At 31.1% G+C, this 23,418-nt stretch overlaps 1 protein-coding gene across 1 annotated transcript; it reads right to left on the bottom strand.

Moving 5' to 3' along the window:
* Window positions 1-15,536: 15,536 nt before the first annotated feature.
* LOC143070489 (forkhead box protein B1-like) lies at window positions 15,537-16,711 on the bottom strand. The gene has a single exon (XM_076244761.1). The coding sequence runs from the start codon at window positions 16,547-16,549 to the stop codon at window positions 15,623-15,625; it is 927 nt and encodes a 308-aa protein (XP_076100876.1). The 5' UTR covers window positions 16,550-16,711; the 3' UTR covers window positions 15,537-15,622.
* Window positions 16,712-23,418: the final 6,707 nt, after the last annotated feature.

Consider the following 23,418-nt stretch of genomic DNA (forward strand, 5'->3'; position numbering starts at 1 on the left):
TGTAAGGCCATCTATGAACCCAATGCATGCATGAAAACAAAGGTATATATCAAATGTAAGACCATCTATGAACCCAATGCATGCATGAAAACAAAGGCATATATCAAATGTAAGGACATTTTAGGGATATTCAAATTCGGTTAAAATACAAATAAAAAAAATAGTCGACACTCAATTGAAGTATAAAATAAACAAGTCATCAACAGATATTTAATTTTTTTTATTTGAAATCAAGTTAATTTGAGAATGGAAATAGGGAATGTTTTAAAGAGACAACACCCGACCAAAGAGCGGTAAATAACCGAAGGCCACCAATGGGGCTTCTATTCAGCGAGACAATCTCGTTCCCAGATGAGTGATTCAGTTGGCCCCTAAACAGTGATAATGGACGCCATACTAAACTCCGAAATGTATATACAAAAAGCTAAAATAAAAAATCATACAAGACTAACATGGACCATAGGCTGCTGACCTTCGGACAGGCGCAAAAATGAGTCGGGGTTAAACATGTTTTTACTTGAGATTTAAACCGAATATTTGGTTTCTCTATCATTTTCTATGCGTCATTTTCTCCAAAAGATGATTTCTATTCGTGATCCCAGTATTTACATGGGTTTAATTATTTAATATTATGAATTTATTAAGATGGAGGAATGTGTAACATTTCATAAATGCTGTAAAATATCTTCTGCTTTATACCACCCACATGTTTTATTCTAACATCACATTACACATAAGAGAAGTCATTTGATAAACCAGTTTAGGCATCATCCAGAAAAAAGACTTTAAATGATACTTCCTGCATGCTTAAACTATGATATAAAAATGTTTAATTATTTGTGAATATAAACATATTACAACTTAATGTTGGCTTGTTGTTTATTATTCATGCTTTGCCTAACTTATACAACTGAACTAGTATAAATGCGTTATTAATGTTTTTGATTTTTTTACTGGAAGTGTTTTTTTCAAGGTTATATCAAATGTCTGCTACATTTATGACGGACGTTTGTTTTAAACAATCGCTTTAAAAATAGCTATTATAACAAAACTTAAAAGAAATAAATTGTTCGAAAGTATCAACATAACACTAAATTGAACGTACTAAGTTTCCTTGAATTCGTAATAATCTATTTTCATGACAAATTAAATTGCATCAAGTACGACTTTTTTTTTTAGAAAACTATTATAAACTAAATATTTGTGAATATGCAATGTAAATGACTTCTTGAAAAATATACAAACAATTCGATGGCTTAAGTATTGAAAATAAAATCTACATGAAAAATGCTAGATCCATGCAACGAAAAGAATTAAAAGATTTCGTACAAAAATATTTTATATTAATGTTTAACTTTAAAAAAAAATATTAATAGCAAAAATGTTAAATCATTATCTCTACGACTTTTACTAATATGAACATTGTGTATGAAAAACGTCACATTTGCCCGGAGATTTAACATATATATATATATATATATATAAACGAGTCTAAATTGAAAAATACGTTCAAACCTATGATTGCGTTGGATAAAAACCGCAATTTTTATACGTGTGCATGTAAAACAAATTTCGTTGTAGAAGGGTCTAAAAACAGCACAAACAACAATTTTCAAAAGACAAAAAAAAGTGAAAAAGTATATTTAAACAAAACACATTTGACTAACAGGTTGAACAACTGATGTTCTTTAACCCTGCTGACTGCCATTGGCGATTGCCAAATAAAATTGATCACAAGATGTAACAAAATATATATATATATGCCATTATTAACTTTGAATTGTCAATTTGATATAATCAACATAATTATTATCTACAAATGATAAACCACATCTGAAATATACAAAAAACCGGTTATATTTTAAAGAAATTTTCACAAAACGTAAAAGAGAGCCAAAATGCATCAACGGCATATGCAAATTCATAGAGTAACAAACTTACAAATCAATTGGAAAGATATAAAAAATGGCATACAAATATTCCGAAGTAGATTGAATGGTAAAGAAGACCACGATGGATTTCTTCAGCTTATAAAACATCTTTGTGCCACTTTGATGATGCAAACACAAAAAAGCACAACATGTAATTTCATGATATAAAGAAGCAGTGTGAGAGCTCACAAACCATCGCTACTTCCCTATCTGCGTAGATATTTGTGTTTAAGAAACCCCAAAATACGGATGGGCAAAAGTAGGGACGGATGGGCACATGGTCACATATTCACCTAATCAAATAGCGGCGATAAAAAAACTACTTTTCAAGCGGTTTGATAACCTGATACAGAAGTGCGCATACTAATGTACAGGTTGTCAAACACTGTCTTAGCGTTAGTTTGCTTGCAGCATGCGGAGGTTCTTAAGATACACTATCTTCATGAACAATATAGATGAAGAAATGTGTTTTTTGTTTAAAACATGTTTGATTTTGGTTCATTTCAGTTACAATGCCTTATATAACTAGTAACCTTACTAACAAAGCAACCTGAACAAAGGAGATTTAAAAGATAGAATTCAATAACATGTTTGATTTTCTGTTTCAAAGCTTTCTAGCCGTGGTCCATGAGAATGTGTACATGTGTATAGGTGTAACTTTCCCATTATTAACTGGCAGTTATTACTTGTACGTTTTATATATCGCTACTCCCAACGAAGACTTGTTTAAAACACATTAGTTTCTAAGCTTTATCCAATTCTAATCATCAAGCTTTAACTTTACATGAAAACCAAATATTTATTCGAGCGTGAGTCAACAATTCATTTTAAAATGGTGAAATGATGCAAAATTCTACAGTATTTCAGCTTCAGAAGACATGGCTACTTTACTGAGCAATTGTTACAGAAAGCAAATGGGCTATTAGGGAGTCTTTGATGTTCGGTGTTAGCACATTCAGTTGTTAAATGTTTGCCTCTCGATTGTTTTGTATTGAAATGCTTATGAGGCTCATTGCTGTTTCCCGGGTTAAATGGTTGAATAAGGTGTAATGGGTTCGTTATTTACAAACTTCAATCCTTTTAAGAGGGTTAATAAATTGTAATATATACAGGTGCTTTTAGGAGAAGTGTTGATTTTTAACTTTGTAAATTTATGCTCATCATGTTGTTGAAAAAATTACTTCTGTTTGCCCCCTCACTTGGAAATTATTGTCCAATAACTCTCGCCAAAATCACATCAAATGACAGGTAATACCTTTGGAATGGAATATGAGATCAGTTTAAATATTTGTGGTTCATATCAGTGCACAGTTCCAGAAAATTAAAATAACTTTGTTGTATTTTGACAATAGATATAAATATTATATATATAACCATATAATATTTTATATCTTTAGGAAATACTTTTAATGTTTTGATATAGTTATTTGATATTTAAAGTATAGCGTATATTGTTATTCCTCACATGAGTAAGCTAAAAATTACTGTTTGCCATATTTTGTATTTCATACACGAACTGTATGTTTGGAAATAATATCATACAACTGTAAAATTAAAAAAAAAAAAATGAACTTAAATTTCGAATATATAAAGGAAATAAAAGTGAAAAAAATATAGATAACGACAATTGCAGAAAAGAATAAATAAAGTGAGGGGTAAAATGAAGACTTTATATCACGAAAAATCGTTATGATAAACACATATGAGCAATATGTTATAATAGCATTTTCCTTTAAAAATAGTCATCAGGAATACGCCTGGTATCAAACTATCAATGTCACAATCATAACTGCATTTATAATGAGGCTAATAAATTGAATATATTTTAAACATGCAAATCGGATTGATATTTATTATGCTTTACCATGTAAATTATATTTTTTATTTCAAATCTATAATAATTTTGACAAAGAATTGTTTATTTGTTGCAGTATCCAACAGAATATATTTATCATCCTAAATATACAAACAATGCGTAACACTAAAGATTAAGAAATAATTGAGAAAAAATTACAAAATTACAAAAATTACAACTTACAAAAATCAGATGAATAGTTAGACACCCTACCTAAAGTATGCTTCGATTGTTTGCGATTTATTTGTAAATGTTTTAAAATTAAATAATGACCTCATGAGGCTTCAGATAACTATTTATATGTATAATTTTTTGAACTTCTTTCATTTTATCAGTAAATACAATTTGTATTCCAACAATGAACGAAGAAAAAAAAAAGAACGTACAACATTAAACGACAACCACTGAATTACCACTGAGTTATTAAGTGTTCCTAAGTGTTTCCAGAAGACGCATGCAGTAAATAACGTATTTTTTTTTTTTTTTTTTTTTTTAATTTCTTGCTATATGATAGATTCATTTTCTGAACTATTAATTTTCATATTGATCAATACATCATGTAAACTGTCATGTAAGTGAGAGGTGTAGTTAGCTATCAGGTTTGATCCACCATTTCTACATAAGAAAATGCCAGTACCAAGTCAGGAATAAGACAGTAGCTGTTTTCTCTTCGTTAGAACGTTAGATTTTGCCATTTTATAAAAGACTTTCCGTTTTTAATTTTCTTTGGAGTTGGTATTTTTGTTCTTTTTTCTTTTTTTACTTTAAACATATAAGGAGGATCTTAACAACGATTATTCAAAGACACAAAACACTAATGAAACCTTCATGACAATACCTTTACTAGTTTTACCCATACATGAAATCTTCAGGACAATACCGTTACTAGTTTTACCTATGTATAGAATTTGAGTTGCTATTCTCTATATCTATATTTTACGAATTCCATCTCGAATAAATCGGCCATGAAGCAATATATGTGCCACTAATGACGTTGAAGTAGATAGACAAATGTTAAATCAAATTAAATAATACTAGTATACCATATAGAATGAAATTCAAAACAGTGTGGCTGTGGCCATTGCTTGACACATTAAATTAAACCATTGACTGGAACAATTTAGGTGAACGTTTGTATGTAACGACCATTGCTCACTGTGTATTTTTTAAAGACACTTAAACTATGGGGTCACCAAAGGTTATCAACACTTTAATAGTAATTCGAAAAAAATAATCAGAAATAACACGATGTTTTGATTTATATCAATTATATAAATCAAAACATAAAGGTTATTTCTGATTAATTTTTCGAATTATTTTATAATTAAAGGCGTTAAGAAACCTTGGTGACCCCACAGTTTAAATGTCTATCGTAGGTACGTCGTGAACAGTGGTCGTTACAGACAAACGTTCACGTAAATTGTCCCAGTCAATGGATGAATTTAATGTGTCAATCAATGGCCACAGCCACACTGTTTTGAATTTCATTCTACAAAGTTCTGATTTCTTGATAAAATTTGATCAAACAATATTTGTTTTTGTTTGATCATCTAGATGTTTTGAGGTTTTTGATTATCAAACATTTTGGAATCGTGCATGACTAAAGAGACATTAATTTCGAGAAGCAGTAAAATTAATACCTTTTATATTACTAGTAATCAACTGTCGCAAACACAATCGAAACCTTGTTTTCCCGATTGTCACACCACAACGGATAAGACTTATCACAGGATGTATACTTCTACAAACAACATGATGGATTCAACATGCTGAGTAGGAACTGTTGGCACTTCCGAAGCACCTGATTTCATCCCATTCTTGCAATAGCGTGGTCAGTTTGGAATGTCTCTTTGATATCTTCCATCTCTTTCTTTAGCTTGTGACCCTAAAATTAACTACTGTGAATTCATTTATTTTTGTGGGTACCAATTTTTGTAGAATGGTAAAAACTTGCTTTTTCGTGGACATTTAATTTCGTGGTTAGGCTAGATATGCAAACATTCCAATAAAATTACTGTTATTCGTTGAAGATTTGAATTCGTGGTTGCCTGTCCCCACGAAATCCACGAAAATTGGTATCCAACGAATAATAATGAGTTCACAGTAATAAAAGTGAAAAAGGTATTAACAATTCAGTTGGAAACGCAAAATAAAGACTAGATCTTCCCTTCATTTTTTAGCTCACCTGGCCCTTCTCATCACTTGGCGTCCGTCATCCGTCATCCGTCGTCCGTCGTCGTCGTCCGTCGTCGTTTATTTTTACAAAAATCTTCACCTCTGAAACTACTGGGCTAAATTTAACTAAACTTGCCAAAATCATCATTGAGGTATCTAGTGTGTCCGGTGACCCAGCCAACCAACTAAGATGGTCGCCATGGCTAAAAAATAGAATATAGAGGTAAAATATAGATTTTGGCTTATAACTCTGAAATCAAAGCATTTAGAGCAAATCTGACATAAGGTAAAATTGTTTATCACTGATGAGTCTTGTGTAGACGAAACGCGCGTCTGGCGTACTAAATTATAATCCTGGTACCTTAACGATTTACACCACTGGGTCGATGCCACTGCTGGTGGACGTTTCGTCCCCGAGGGTATCACCAGCCTAGTAGTCAACACTTCGGTGTTGACATGAATAACAATAATGTGGTCATTTTTTATAAATTAACTGTTTACAAAACTTTGAATTTTTCGAAAAACTAAGGATTTTCTTATCCCAGGCATAGATTACCTTAGCCGTATTTGGCACATTTTTTTGGAATTTTGGATCCTCAATGTTCTTCAACTTTGTACTTGTTTGGCTATATAAATATTTTAATATAAGCGTCACTGATGAGTCTTATATAGACGAAACGCGCGTCTGGCGTACTAAATTATAATCCTGGTACCTTTGATAACTATTTACACCACTGGCTCGATGCCACTGCTGGTGGACGTTTCGTCCCCGAGGTTATCACCAGCCAATTAGTCAACATTTCGGTGTTGACATGAATAACAATGATGTGGTCATTTTAATAAATTAACTGTTTACAAAACTTTTGAATTTTTCGAAAAACTAAGGATTTTCTTATCCCAGGCATAGATTACCTTAGTCGTATTTGGCACATTTTTGGGGAATTTTGGATCCTCAATGCTCTTCAACTTTGTACTTGTTTGGCTTTAATATTTTGATATGAGCGTCACTGATGAGTCTTATGTAGACGAAACGCGCGTCTGGCGTACTAACTTATAATCCTGGTACCTTTGATAACTATTATCAGGTCAAGATTTATCTGCCCTGAAATATTAAGATGAATCGGACAACCGGTTGTTGGGTTGCTGCCCCTGAATTGGTAATTTTAAGGAAATTTTGCCGATTTTGGTTATTATCTTGAATATTATTATAGATATAGATAAACTATAAACAGCAATAATGTTCAGCAAAGTAAGGTCTACAAATAAGTCAGGATGACCAAAATGGTCAGTTGACCTCTTAAGGAGTTATTGCCCTTTATGGTCATTTTTACAAAAATCTTCTCCTCTGAAACTACTAGGTCAATTTAAATCAAATTTATCTACAATCATTATTAGGGTATCTAGTTTAAAAAATGTGTGCGGTGACCCAGCCAACCAATTGAGATGGCCATCATGGCTAAAATAGAACATAGAGGTAAAATGTAGATTTTGGCTTATTACTCTGAAACCAAAGCATTTAGAGCAAATCTGACGGTTTTTTTTTTGAAAATTGCATACATTTTTGGACTTGTACTGTAGATTACACACACAAAAAGAATAGGCGAATTTTTTTTAATGCGACAAAACGTTATAAAGAAATGATAGAGGAATTAATTGTGGTCTCGGGCCATCTTCTTTAATCATTGCACTGATTCTTTGGCATAGTTTTGATGTACCTGTAGAATTTTTCAGCACAGGTTTCGTGTTTGTTTTGTGTAAAATGTGCATTCTAAAAAGAACCAAGAAGATCATAGTGTTTTCTCAAAGAATGCTAATTATGATTCTTTATTTCACTTGCTTGATTATTGTGCCACAAGATAAGTATATGCTGATACCTGTAAATTACAAGAAAAAAAATAAATTATAAAAAAAGTTCCGTTTCAATTCTGAAAAAAAAAATATCAACTAAAGATGAATGAATTGATCTAGGATATTTATATCTTATTCTGGTCGATAAATATTATCAACATAATTTTTTTCCTTGAAAGCAATTTGCTAACTGTGTTTCTCTTCTGACGATTTCTCTTTATTCATATTTAGAGGCTTTTGATTGCAACATGAAAAGGAGGAAGCGTCATCTCTATCTTCTTATTTGATATGACCCTTCAACAGTTGGGAATGAACAGTCACTGTGTCATTACAGAACAGATCTGTTAAGGACAAAACGCTAAGACAAAAAAGAGGATATTTTTATTCATAATAAGCCTTTCTCTTTTCATATTGATTAATACATCATGAGGTTAAGTTAGCTATTAAACCAGGTTAAATCCACCATTTTCTACATACCATTAACCGGTTCTTTAGCGTGAATAGTATGGCACTGCATTGTATTTCTATATGAGGCATCGGATTCAAATGCCCTATTTTGATCAAATTTTATTTTTAAAAAGATGACTTCGTAAAAGAGGGACGAAAGACTCCATAGGGAGAGTCAAACTCATATATAGAAAATAAACTGACAACGCCATGGCTAAAAATAAAAAGACAAACAGACAAATAATAGTAAAGAAGACACACAACAGATTCTCAAGGTAAATTTCCACATAAAAATCAAGATATGAGACATACATAATTATATGGTATCCATATGTTTTATGTTCAGAAGGATAGATGATTTTAACTTGTATAGCAAACTGTGAAGTTACTATAATTCTTGCTTCTTATTTTACTGCATGAGAAGCTCATACATGACGCCTGTCTTATGTGAATAACTGGACAAGTCTACAAAAAAGAGCTTTTAGTTCCATTATGAATTTCGATTGTCTGTTAAAACAGAACCAAAATCAAACATCCTGTTGGCGTTAACTGCAGATAATGTTGTGTGTGAATCAAAAGTGTTTTACTATAAAGTATGGTTTGTCTCATTCTAAATCAACGTTAACAATGTTCGATGAAGCGAAGATGGATTAAACCTATCAATTTATCGATTGAGTTTAGAATCAGAAATACCAGTGTTAAGGGAAGAGAAGTCATATGTATGTTTTTGTTCTTATTGAGATTGTGACACAGTGATGACTACTGTACCCCTATTTTGACAATTTTACCTTTTATGTCTGTTTTGTTCACGCATCAATGTAAGTATAATGCAACTTGATGCGACTGTCATGCAAGTGAGAGGTTTATCGCTATAAAACCTGTTCGATCCACCATGTTCTACATTGAAGAAAGAACCAAGACAGGGATATGACGGTTGTTGTCAATTCGTTTGATGTGTTTTATCATTTGATTTTGCCATTTGATTAGGAACTTTTCCTTTTGAATTTTCCGCGAAGTTCAGTATTTTGGGGGTTTTATTTTTTACTATCATAGAAGGAAAGAGACTCAAAGAGTACGTCTTTTAATTTTTTTGCATATTTGATAAACACCGCCTTCAGAAAAGGTAGTGTTACAGTACCTGTGAATTCAGGTTTTTATTGCATAAAAATGATGAGAAACCTTTACTAAAGGCATAGCAACACTTCTCCATCTCCATCCCAAGTGTTGTTAAGGTTGATTTGGACCCTTTGGCTAAAATGGTTGCATTTTAACTTCAAAAGAGCACAGAGAAACTTGTGCATCTGGAAAAGTTTATAAGCATACCCTAGATAAATAAAATTCAAACGTATTATATGTTTTAGAAAATTCAAAACCTAACTGGATTTTGCAGTGGACTTTTTTCGACCCTGCAGAGGGTACCAAAAAAAAACTAAGTTGGGAAAGAGGTTTGAGAACTTCCTAACAGGTAATAATTGAAGTGAGTTGTATTGATTGACATGGACAATAGATGGACACCTGACAATAATTGGTGATTTATAATGTGTACCTGATTTGATCATATCAAGTGAAATACAACTGTTTGTTAATTTTATCATCTTCAGCATGGACGAAAAAAATGTGCACTGCAAAATCCAATTAATTATTGAATTTTCTAAATCATACAATGCATTTGAATATATTCATCTAGGGCATGATATGCCTTAAAACTTTTCAGATGCACAGGTTTGTCTGTACTACGAATAATTTTGAGGTGAAAACAACCATTTTAGCCAAAGAGTCCTTTTGTGAACCTTTACCATTACTGCGATATCCAATACCAAAATCATGTTACAATCCTTTGAATCTCATTCAGGACCGTATTTTTTTTTTATGTTTGATCCAATTGTACCGAAAGCACGATATTCGTTCCAAATTGGGACATTGCATGATAATACAACGCTCTTCTAACTAAGCTGAAGGTTGTTAGTGCTAATAAGCGTGTTATGTAGTTTGTGTTGTGAATTCGTTATCTGCTAATAATGACTCTTGAGTTTGTGAATTGTAGCGGTTTTCCTTTGTCCTGTTATATATGTATAACTGCCCTCAATTATCTGTTCTATCTTGTTACTGGTTGTGCTCAGTCATGTTTTACTGTACCAGGGTCTTTGGTTCGTTTCCCAAGTTGTGAAATGGTTATTATGTATGGAAAATCGTACTTTTACAATACATATATACTTCCGTGTTTTAACATTATATCAAAAAGAGATTATGTACACTATATAAATATTGAGTTTCATTATTCCAGTTACATATCATTCTGTAACCGATATAATTTAATTAACCAAGATTAGCATCATTATGAAGAAAGTTGATGTGGGAAATCCTTTATTGAGATAGTGAACCAAAATAAAGAAATAAATCACACATAACAGTAGCAGGTAGCATGCATTACCAACACATTGAAATTACAGAAACCAAAACTTCAACAAACTGTTGGTACGATCTTCTGGTTCTGAATACGCGTTTTGAAGCAAAGTAGACCAAATGTAGTATTGCAAATATACTAAATGTGGGTTTAAATTCAATATAAAAATAAAATTATAACCGGATTGATAGAAAAATTGACGACTTTTGCAGTCTTCGTTGATCATTTATAGAACTTAATCAATCATATAGGGATTAGTCGGCCGAAGCGTGAGTTTTGGTTTCCGATTATGGGATATTTAAGAACATTAAATTGCAATAATTTTATGCTATTGAGTTTGTGCATATTAAAGATTCTTGTAGAAATAGCTACCCGCATGTATAATGCACATCTACTAATACAAAGACGAATTGTTCGTAAATACTTTAAATTATTCTGTACAAATCAGCCCACATATTTAAATAAATGTTTAATGACAGTCGATCAGGTATTAATTAAATATTGTTTTTTTAATGGTATCAAAATTATGATTTTGCCTCAATTCATTCAGTCTGCTTTAAAACCATTCAATTGGTGTTAACCTTAAAACTTTTGTATGAACTCGAATACTTTGTTATGATTTTTTTCTATGTTCTGAAATAACAAATCTCAAATTCATTTTTTACATGCTTTTTATATTAGTTTTTGTGAGAAAATTATTGAGACGGTTACTTTTTTCTTCATTTTCCCCCTGTATTTCATATTTAACGACAGAAATTATTGTTCTGTGTGTGGGAGTTTGTATAACTATTTGATATATCGTACCTGCCATTTAATCAATTTGTATAAATAACTTCATTTATAGAATTTGACTTTTCTTCATCCGCGATTTTTCAAATGAGAAATTCATTTTTAATGTGTTACGTTAAAAATTGCAGTCTAAATATTTGCTATTTTGTGAAAATTTCAAAATTTGCTCCAAATTAGTTTATTGAATGCGAATGAACACATTGTGCATGTCACTGTTAATTCAAAAATTCAATGTACATAATATGCTAGAGGATGGAAATGATGATTCAAGTAGATTGAAAGTTGTAAGTCTGACCTTGAAATGTGCAAAGCCAACGGGAGCCAATTTACGAAGTAACTAATCTCCTACTCATTCAATCATCTTTTTTTTAAGAAGATACCTGAAGCGAATTATATATCTTTGTATACATAATCAGGCTATTATTTGATAGATTAAATGTACCAATTTCAAATAGGGTTGTAAACTTTTCAGATTTTTCAAAATATACTTTGTAATGATATACTGCATTTGATCAGAATAAAAACAAATCTGTTATTGATAACAGTTAAAAAATAATCATAAGTATCTAGCTTATTATTTTTATTTGGCAAGCCAAAGCTTCTGTAACTTGTTTGTTCGGCATTTACTTCTTATAAGTAAGTATCTTGCTCCTGATTGTTTTATATGAATTGGTATAATGTATTGGTATAAACTGTATCATGGTTACCAAAAATGTATATATTATTTATGTAAGACATCGACAACCAAATGATATAGTTCATTAATTCACAAGAATTACATTTGCCTTACGCTGCAATGACATGACTAGACTGAATATGATAACAGTTAAACAAAAGATATCGCGCTGTTTACCATAGGCAAGAAGTACAAGATTTGTTTGTTAAGCATTTTCTTGTAATTCTTAAGTTTCTTTTCCGGCTATTGAATATCAAGCAAAGGACATTTAATAAACCACTCTCCAAAAGTTTAAAATATACACTTGATAACCAGGTCTGCTGTTTTCCCAGTTAGTCTTGAAAACAAATGAATCAGACCCCACGACATATGAACTAGTTGCAGAAAAGCTTATGCGCTAGTTTTATAACATACTAAATACTGCATTAATGTTTTTTTCGAATGCAATTGTGTAATTTACTGTAAAATTCTAATCATGTTGATAGTGTTATGCAAAGTATTATTTCAAGGAAAAATAAACAATTCAATGTAATATTAAATGGGAAAAAAACATAAAGTAATGAGCTCATAACTGGAATTATAGACCTACAAATATGTTGGAGTCCTACTTAAAGATTGACCTATTATAGAAAACCAAATGCTACAAAATGTGTAACAATTTGATACAACCTGCCGGTATTTGTATGTTTATTGGATTATGTACAGTTCTTATACATTCTAGATATTCTATTTTTAGTAGATTGTTGAGCAAATAATATACTATGCTTATGTGTTTAAAAGATGTATTTACTGTCAACTATATGTATAGCTAAATAGAATGAATCGTTTTTTAAATGCCTCTGAAACTTGTATGATACACATGAGTGAAATGATAGGAATTCGTGTAATGTTCAATTAATTTAAAAATAGACTCAGTTTTCTGTGATAGCCGGTAGTTTGAGTCTAGTTTTGTTGCTCTGTTCACGTGTCTCATGCTTTTTTTGAAGTTTACGTTGAGGCAACGGCTGAAAACTGTAGAAAACAATTACTCCCTTCCTTATAATTCCCCCCATCTCCATTTTTTATTCTTATTGGTTCTATAATTGATATGCATTATGAAGAGCTGCAGTAATAGTCTGCTTCTCATAATTTTGTCATCTACATTGCTTGATAATATATTTTTTTTGTCAATTAAACATTTTTTAAATATCCTCAGGTCCGGAAAAAATACTCAGTTAAACAGCCTGTTTCGGTGTTATCATCACACATTCACAAAAAACTATTTATCCAGGTAATCATGAAGTCTGCTGTTAGTGAACAATACATGAACGAATGGAAGAAATAATCTGTCCTTTTGATTCGTTCAAGTAAGTTCCCCCTGGATATTTGACTCCCAGTAAAAAGTAAAATCACAAAAATACTGAACTTCGAGGAAAATTCAAAACGTAAAGTCCCTAACCAAATGATAAAAAAACCATCAAACGAATAAACAACAACTCTCATATTCCTGTCTTGGTATAGGCATTTTCAAATGTAGAAAATGAAAGATAGATTGAACCTGGTTTTATATCGCTAAACCATTGTTTGCTTGGTGTATTACAAAATGAGACAATTGAATTTTGATCTTTTAACGCTTAGCCTATATGATATTTTCTCTGCTAAATTTTTTGAATACTAAATGTTTGAAGTGTAAGGCCACATAATATTGGCAATGAATTTGTAGATTTTTACATATATTCATTTTGATATAAGCGTTTCATTAACATAATGTCAGTTTTTGAGTATATTAAAATAAAACTAAGAAAAAAACTCGAAATGGAATGTAGTTCAAAATAACGATTATTGATGCAGGAAAGGTTGATATATATTTAAAGAAGATATAAATAAAAAATAAGTTTAAATTAAACAGAAGCTAAAAGAGAATTTGTAATCAAAACATATTTGCACAAAATATATCCATATGTTTAAAATATATGAAAACAATCAAGAAAATATATGGAAAATAAATTATACTTTCTATTCGACAAATAACAAAGCTGATAGATAAATGTGCTTTCGCTCTTTATTTTTTTTTTATCTGTAATATAGCTTTTTCAAAATAAAATAAAAATATATATGTTACTGCAGTTACATTGATCATTGAACAACAAGTTTTTTTCTTGAATAAGGTAGATGTATCAAGAAGTCATTTACATTTGTAGAAATTAAATAAAAATAAATGATTAAATACTGAAATTTGACTTTAATTTGTTTTTAAATCAGCAAGACATTTATTTGAAATGTTTGTTCCTGACTCTTAGCAAGGTAAGTAAAGCAGCCTTTTAATTTCTTATATATTTTAAATATTTTTAAATCTATCATAAATTATGTTTTTGTTTACTTTGATTTTATTATTTTTAGCATGTCAAACTTAACATGAGTAATGTTTTGTAAGTGTTAGTTATAGCTTATTTGTTTATTTATTTTCCTAAATAATATCGAATAGAAAGCAACTTTTTGCACTTGTAAAAAAATTAAAATTTAAAAGATAATCATTGTTATCTTTTTTTTCTTTAACTATCTCAGTATTAACTATCTTTAAAATATCAGTATGCTGAAAATTTCAACAGGTTCAATTGTTGTACTAGGCTAACAAGCATAGATTCTTCTATTCAGTTAACTGTCACGAAATTTCTCAAATTCATTTTAAAGTAAAAATTACATCTTAAACTATTTAATACCAAGTTCCATTCCTACCCACACTGGTTTTGAAATAGTCTCCATTATGGCTACTCGAGACCAATACATTGGCAAGTAGAACAATCTAAATATTCGCAAAAACATCAACAAAAAAGGGCTCAAACTGAATATAAAATTAAAGCATAATGCCAACTTTGTATACAGAGTAGCACATTTAGTTTCAGACCGATTCAGTTATTTGAAAATTGAACAATTACAAAGAATGGTGAACTGCAGATAAGTAAGTTACTAGTAATTTTGTCAATAAAATTTATCAAAAATCGAAAGGATGCTATGTTGTCTCATTGGCAATCATACCACATCTTCTTTTTGATATTTAGTTCTCTAAATTGAAATATGGATTAAATATTTAAATATTTCACAATATACATTTTCTTCTTCCTTAAATGAACTCTTAGTATGTATATAAACATTCTTTTCAGTATTGTTATCAATTTAACAAGACATTTTGTTTATAGAGAAGTATAATTAGTTACTTGTGATTCTTTTTGTCAAACAAGAAATGTCTTTTTAATAATAAAACACTTATCAGTATGATGTTATATAAAATTAAATGGCTCTAAACAACTAATTGAAAAAAAAATCTTTTAAGAAATAATACTGTAATAAACAAATCTTACATTAAGTAATATAATTTATTATAACCATTGCACAACAATTTTTAAATGAATTAAAATAATCTCTCATACAACATATTTAGATATAATAATGAACATGAGTTTGATTTATAACACTTACTGTGCCATACATTTGAGACAGTGCCACACAAAAAGTTAAGCTCAGTGTGAGTCTATTGATACAGTAGGACTAATGCTAGAGATCACAGACGAGTCTTTATCAGAGTCCAGAGTCCTACATAGCTTGGCTTCAGAATATCTCATACTAGGTATTCCCATCATGTTCTGGGGGTGAGAGTTCAATAGAGACACTGGCGACGGTTTGATCGGTAAACACACAGATCCTGCTCGTTGATTGCACCTTATAATGTTTTGATACTCGGCTGACAAGTTGTATGAAGATGCTAAAGAAGATAACAAGTCCCCGGATGGGTACGGTGAGAGTAAGTTTGAACAAGATAAAGTTCCGGCAAACTGTGAAGCAAACGCTGGCAATGGCGTTGGTATAATGGGTTGAGTCATTTGTGTACTACTACTACTCTTGTTATCTGGAGCTATGATATTGTCTATAGTAAATGGTTGTTTGTACGTGTTGTTGTTCCCGTGCCCCGTCAGAAGTCCGTAAGGATGTAGTCTAGGGCTAACTCCTCCACCTCCTCCCCCTCCTGACTGGATATATCTCATCAGTGCTTGGTCGTGCATATACTGAGATTCCATTTCAGATTTCATTGCTTCGATTTGTCCTCCTCTGTGTTGAAATTTGAATCGCTTCCTTCTCCTCAAAAAACTACCATTTTCGAACATGTCTCCACACATTGGATGCAGTGCCCAGTAACTTCCTTTGCCGGGACGATCAGGTCGTCTTGGAATTTTAAGAAAGCAGTCATTAAAAGACAAATTGTGTCGCAGAGAGTTCTGCCACCTTTGTGTGTTTTGTCTGTAAAATGGAAATCTATCCATAATAAATTTATAAATTTCACTCAAAGGCAGCATCTTTTCTTGAGAGCCTTGAATAGCCATTGCTGTTAATGCTATATACGAGTACGGTGGTTTCTGGTCGTTATAAGTATTCCTTCCTGGACGTGGCATCGTGAAAAGTTGTTGATAAACCAAAACTTTCAATGTTTGTTTTCACTTTTCTGATCACTCAAACAGCGTTTGGTTTGCCTCTCAAGCAACTATTTTAAACACAATTGACACATTCAGCAGAAAACTTGAAATAAAGTATCTTCTTCAGGAAAACAAATTTAATTTGGCATACAAATACTTGACATATCAAGAAATAACACCCTCTGCGTGTAGCTTATTATTGTAAGCGAAACCGACACGGTATATACGTCAGTCATCTGTTTAGGGGCAGGAACATTACCTAATTTGGTAAGCTGCTGCTTAATCTTGTGTCCAATAACGAACCTGATTGGTCTATCATATGTTCTTTTAAAAATAACTTTCTTTTTAGTCGCATCACGAATACTAATACGTCAAATGAAAGAGAAAATGATAAATGGATTTCAAATGGACCAGATTTAATCCCCATTATTTGATAGATTCTAGTGGTGTGGAAATAGAAAAGCTATAACAAGTAAAGTTTCAATAGAAATGATAGGACGAGTTTGAGTGGCGACTTTGTTGAATGCCGTAATAAAATGCATGATTTAAGTCCATAAACATAAACAACCATCTAAAGAAAAATACTGACAGAAGGCCTAATGTAATTGAAGAAATAACAAAAATAAACCTAACCGAAAATATTTAATCACCTTAATCGGAAATTAAAAACATTGTAATATTTTTCTTTATTTATATAAAAACACAATTTTCAATATATATAAGAATTTGGTTAAAGTTTTGTTGATCTTTGTTCAAGTATTTTTGTTTAAATATAAAATTCATACTTAATTGTACAATATTGTAAAATCATAAATCTCTGCTAACGTTGTATTTTGGTGTATTTCTTCAAGATAAAATGGATCAAAATAGCAAAAACAAATAAGATTAAGAGTAACAATTCTTTACAACAAAACTTAAAGTTATATTTTCGGATTTCCAAAATAACTACTAGTTTTTTTTCCATTTTAGATAAAGCTCCTGCCGATCTAAATAAAAATGTATTGCTCTTGGCATAAAAACATATTGAAAAAAACATATGACTACTATTATTTTTTTATGTGGTTAGATTTCTTTGCTAATTGTCTGTAACTTGTTGTTTTTGTTCACTTCAACGCACCTCCGACATTTATATAAGAATTAAAAAATGTGATTATGACCTTCTTGAACTTGAAGTTAACCTTTGATTCGGTTTGAAGACTTTATAAATGATAAAACGCTGCCCTTTTTGGAATGTTTTTTTTTTTTGTAATGCGTGTAGTATTCTGCAATGTAAGGTGCACTGGAAGAACTTTTTGACAAGCATTAATACACAATATTTCTTGTACACATAAAGGACATTTTTTTAAAATTTCATTATAGGAGTGCTTAATTACTCTTTTAAATCAAAGAATATACAGAAAATTTAAAAATCTGTTATAATGCAATAATAAGGAAAATAATAAGTGATAAATTTGATCTGAAATGAAACATAAATTATTTAACGACCACCTTTATTTTCATATTCTGTGTTTCACACCTCACGCAGAAATATAAGCAAACTTTCAAATAGCTGTAAATTCAATTAAAGTTATCGTATTGGGATTACATAAACGAATTGAATTGTCAATGCAACAAATCCCTATACCTCATACATTTGTGTGAATAAAAGTAAATGTATGACAGCAGATAAAAACATTAGAATCGTAGAAATTAATATTCCGATTTTAAATTGATTGTATTATTAAAATGAAAATATATTTTTAAAAAAATGTAAAGATAATTCAATTACTAAAATGTACATATATATTCATTTGATTTAATTGCATTTTTTACTCGAGTCCAACGAGTCTCTTTAATGATTTGCAGCCTTCAATATTATAAGTTGGATTAAATAGCTGAAAACTAAAAATCACTGTTCTCAATAGTAGTTTAATGTTAACCTTTAAAAACCTAAGTTCCCATACATAAAAGGATAATTTAAATCATTACAAATGGCAACCCCTGGTCAAGCGCCAAATTATAAGAATTTTTCAACCACTTTGTAGAACTGATGGTCTTTTTATTGATTGTCTTTTTTCCAACTTTCATTTTTTAAATAGCATTTTGAATATATTCAAAAATGTATCTGCATCATACCATTGCTTTAGTGCATGTCCTGACTAAGCATCAGTGCCCTTTTAATATATAGTATCTGAGTATGGTGAGGATATTTTATATTTTTAATATTGAATTTGATTGTATAAATTATATAGTTTTAAACAGTGTTTTACCAGATGGACTATTTTCTGTCTTTCAATGTTAACTGTGGTTTTTATATAAAATTTATATGAGTGAGGCGATATAACTGTATTTAGCAACTACAAACAATGCAATCAGTCTTCAAATACCAAATATATGCATTTCAAAACATAATAGATGTATGTAGAATTTCTCCCTGGCACCGTTTCGCTGAAGAAATGAATCGTTCTGAATTGTAATATAGGTTAATATAAAGACTGAAATTAATAAATTTCTGTATTGGTATAATTCTTTCAAAAAGTTTCATCAGTAGTCTACTAAAGTCTTTTAATGACGTTGATATTCATTCTATAAAAAAAAAGTAAAACGTCGATAATGTTAATGTTTTTTTTTTACAATATTTCATCAAAGTAAATTGATTTTGTTTATATATAGCAACGAAAAAAAAAAAAGATTCCAGGGAAATATAAAAAAAAATCTCCATAATTTGTTTTAAATATTCATTTGCAATTACATCAATCTGTCAGTTGAATTTCGGTGATTTATATTCTCCATCTGAATTAGTTTTCCTACATTTTGACTAAGAATAATGTTTTAATGATTTGTTTTAAATATAAATAGATACCCCTTGATTTGTAAATTCACTAAATTTGACTTCCTAACTTCATGTATACTTATTTTTACGATGTCCGCCTCCCCTTATGAAAGTTATTGGTTTGTGTGGTTAGTAAATCATTGTCACATTTCTTGTTTTATCAATTGTAGTTGGTCATTTAAGAAATCAATTGTATAAGTTATTGTACTGTGCTAGTATCTGAATCATGTGTTGTGCATTACTCGGTTAAAATAGATAAACAATTTCCTTTAAATAAAATAATGTCCTGAACATGCATTAAATATTTGCCACCGGACGTTAAGCAACCAACAATCGACCTTTTAAATGTAGTGTTCACTAAAATCTACACATTACTGCCTAACATTCGAAGCCTCTTTAATCTTCTTCTCTGTTAGAACCTCAGATTAAAAAGCTATCATCGAATTTAATATAATAATAGCTTTTTAAAATTTCCATCCTAGTGAAATAGAAATAATTTTCGAAACCTCTTCCTACATATAATTTATATAAATACTCGAAAGTTTTCAAATACCAAAAGGTAATATTTTTCTAAATAAGTTCATTCTTTTTCTATATTAAATTCATTCATTTTTATTTGGTTTGGTCTCATTTAGTTTTTGCTGTATAAAGTATAGGCGAAAAGGGAACTAAGGCGTAATACCCTGTTAAACCAAAGCAAAAGGTTTAATAAAAAAAAGTCTATAAAACAGAAATCAATGAAGAAAAGTTGTTGTTTTCACGATTAAACAGTTTAGCAGATCATGATAAATGGAAAAATGAAGTGACCATAAAATACACTACAAGTGTTTGTGCAAAATGATCTGTGCATTGATTTATTCATTTTTGAAAACTAGAAACACTTTTGAAAACATTTCCTTCCCACATGGAATAAATCATGTATCTAGTGCAATGTCGCAAATCGTTCAAAACGTAAAGAATGCAATTTTCCGAAAGATAATTTTAATGTTGCAGCAATACCCAATGCAGACATCCAATAATTATTAAATAATTTAATTTTAAATTATTAAATAATTTAATTTTAAATTATTAAATAATTTAATTTTAAATTACATATATGTTATATTTGAATCCTACATATGGATTGGCTGACCACAATTTCGAGACACTCCAATACCATAATTTATTTCAATATAAAATACCAGAGCTATATTTTTACATGCTATCTGCGAAATTTTGTAAACAATACATTTTGTACACGCAAACTAGTTAAACTTTGCGACATTATGTATGTGCCTGTCAGAAGTTTGTAATTCAGTGGTTGTAGTTTGAACCTGTACATATCGTTTTTCTTTTTCGTTCATTGTTTTATACATGAATGAGGCCGTTAGTTAGGCTTGTTTGAATGGTTTTAAATTTGTCATTATTTCGGGGGCTTTTATAACTGACTATTCTGTATGGGTTTTGCTCATTGTTGCAGGTCGTATTGTTATCTTTTATGCCATTTGGTCTCTGTTGGAAAGTTACCACTGTCGAAATGCGCATCTGCTGCAGAAAAATTGGTACCGCTTATCATAAATATTATCGTCCAATTGGCAACCATTACACATCTTCTGAATTTATATAGAAAAATAAACAATATACAATAAAAGGTTAACGTCAGACAAATATCAACCTTGTTTGTACAAGACTTTGACACTGATGAAGGGCGAAGTTTGCAGAGCCCTTCAATTGTCTTCGTGTCGAATTAAATAAAGTTGATACTTTATATATTGTTTTCATGCATGCTCTTATATTCTTCGTTATTTCTGCAACTAACCACGCGGAGTAATGCCCGCGTCACACTGTCCCGATTTTTATATACGATCGACACCCGAATGCGAAAATTGTAAGTTCGTACGAAGTTGGTCCCGATCTCGTTAAAATAACCAAAAGTGACCGAAGCAAGTACGATGAATAACGAAGTCTATACGAGGGTGCCTAAAGTATATACGATAGCAAAAGATGGACATACGAAGGTTTACCGAAGACGATATTTAAGCTTCATATCTTAGCCGAAGCCTACAAGATGGATCACGAAGGCTACACGATGGATTACGATGATGGCGCGATGGCCATACGATGTCTAAAAAACGTCGTGTATAGCTTACGATGCATTTAAATTATATGCCGAAGGCATCACGCGTTTTAAATTGTTTGATCAATATTGAATATATATTATATTGTACATTTAATTTTTGATTTAATCATAAGACGGAAGACCGTGGGTATTTCCAGTTACTGAATAATTTGGTTGATTTCTAAATAAATAGTTTATGTATCAAATATGCGTATTCAATTTACCATTTTCTGCATGTGTCATATACAAATATAGTGTCCATATTTGTCCCCAATATGTTACATACGAGGGGATGCCACGCTCGGCATTGCCTTGTTTGAACTGTAAAATGTGTGCACTAGTCTGAATAATCACTCATAATTATGTCCATGTTTACTGATCTATCTTAAAGGTAAGGTAATGGGTTCGTTGATCCCTTTTATCCAAAAAGAGCTCTTTCCAGGAGTATATCATAATAATATAGACTAAAGGAAGGATGTGGGGAAAGCAAAAAATGCGGCAAAATATGACATATAGAAAACAAAATGTTTATGGAGTAAACATTCGTGTAACAAAAACTCAGACGATACATAAAAAATCAGAATAATGAAGAAAAAGTTGGTTTCCCTATATACGTGTACCTGCAGTGTTGGTAAACGGGGCGCGTTTATGATTTTTATTATGTTATTTGATATGAAAAATTGACAAAAAATAATATTTTATTTGTAAAAGTAAATCCTGAGCCTGTAATACCTGCTCTTCTTGTTCCATTTGAATTAATAGAAACAACGCTGTCGCCTTTCTTGTTCTCATAGAATCATATGATATGAGGTCCATGTTTTGTGAACGTCTTTCTTAACTGTCGTATTAGACTGACCAGTGCATATCGCGCATGGCACTTTAAATGTATTTAAGCGCGAAAATTAACTTACATTTAGCTGGATTTATTGCCGTCGTAGTTCCATCTTGTCACCTTCGTACTTTTATTCGATGGCATCACGACGGGATTACGAGATCTTCACGAAGTCGTGTTGCCATCGAAAGACCTTCGGTTAGCTTCATGATTAATTCGTGTAGACATCGTAATGTCAAAACTGCCCGATGGAAACGATGGACACACGAATGCAATACGATGTTCAAAGATGCATTTCCGGTGACATTGCGATGGTGAGGATGGTGATACGAACTCAATACGAACCCTAAACATCGGACGCACCTTCGGGGATTTTTTAACATGTTAAAAAATTTAGAACCCTTCCCGAAGTTGTCCCCGAAGGCTAGAAAAAGTGGCCGATGGTTCTACGATGTTTAAAGATGGCACTACGAATAGCCCGATCTGGATACGATCAGTCCCGATTTTGAAAATTTCCATAATCGTGTTGCCATCGGCGTAAAATTCGGGACAGTGTGACGCGGGCATAATTATTGACCTAATTTCTGTTCAATGCGTCACATTGTCATTAATTAACTGTTTGCTAAAGGAACGTACATGTCATGGTTCCTACTGGTCATTTTGCTCCTCACGCACACAAGCACTTATACACCTTGGCTTTATAGCATTTGTGTTGAATGTCAATCCAGCTAATTAATAATAGTTGTCTCTAAACACACCAGTGAAGTTTCCCATATCATGTAAAAGTAAAATCTGTTCAGATATGCTTGCATGACCTCCGCAAGTAACTATAGTATTAATTCTCATTCTCTGTAAAAATTAGTGAAATGGCAAATAAGTCTTAAATTACTTTAAATTCAAGACATTCTGAAAATGTTGACTCAAAAAATATTTTGTCAGAGGTTTGACAAGCTTTTTTTCAAAGCTAATAATGCCTTTTCAGCAGTACGGATAGTTAAGGTTCATCATAACAAATGGACAAATATGGTCGTATTTTCACCTAAAAAACTACTCTGTGTACAGACTTACTTGTGCTGTTTGGAAAGTTTTAATGCCTGGCATCCACT

Source organism: Mytilus galloprovincialis, chromosome 4, assembly GCF_965363235.1.
Source record: "Mytilus galloprovincialis chromosome 4, xbMytGall1.hap1.1, whole genome shotgun sequence".
NCBI classification, from domain to species: Eukaryota; Metazoa; Mollusca; class Bivalvia; order Mytilida; family Mytilidae; genus Mytilus; species Mytilus galloprovincialis.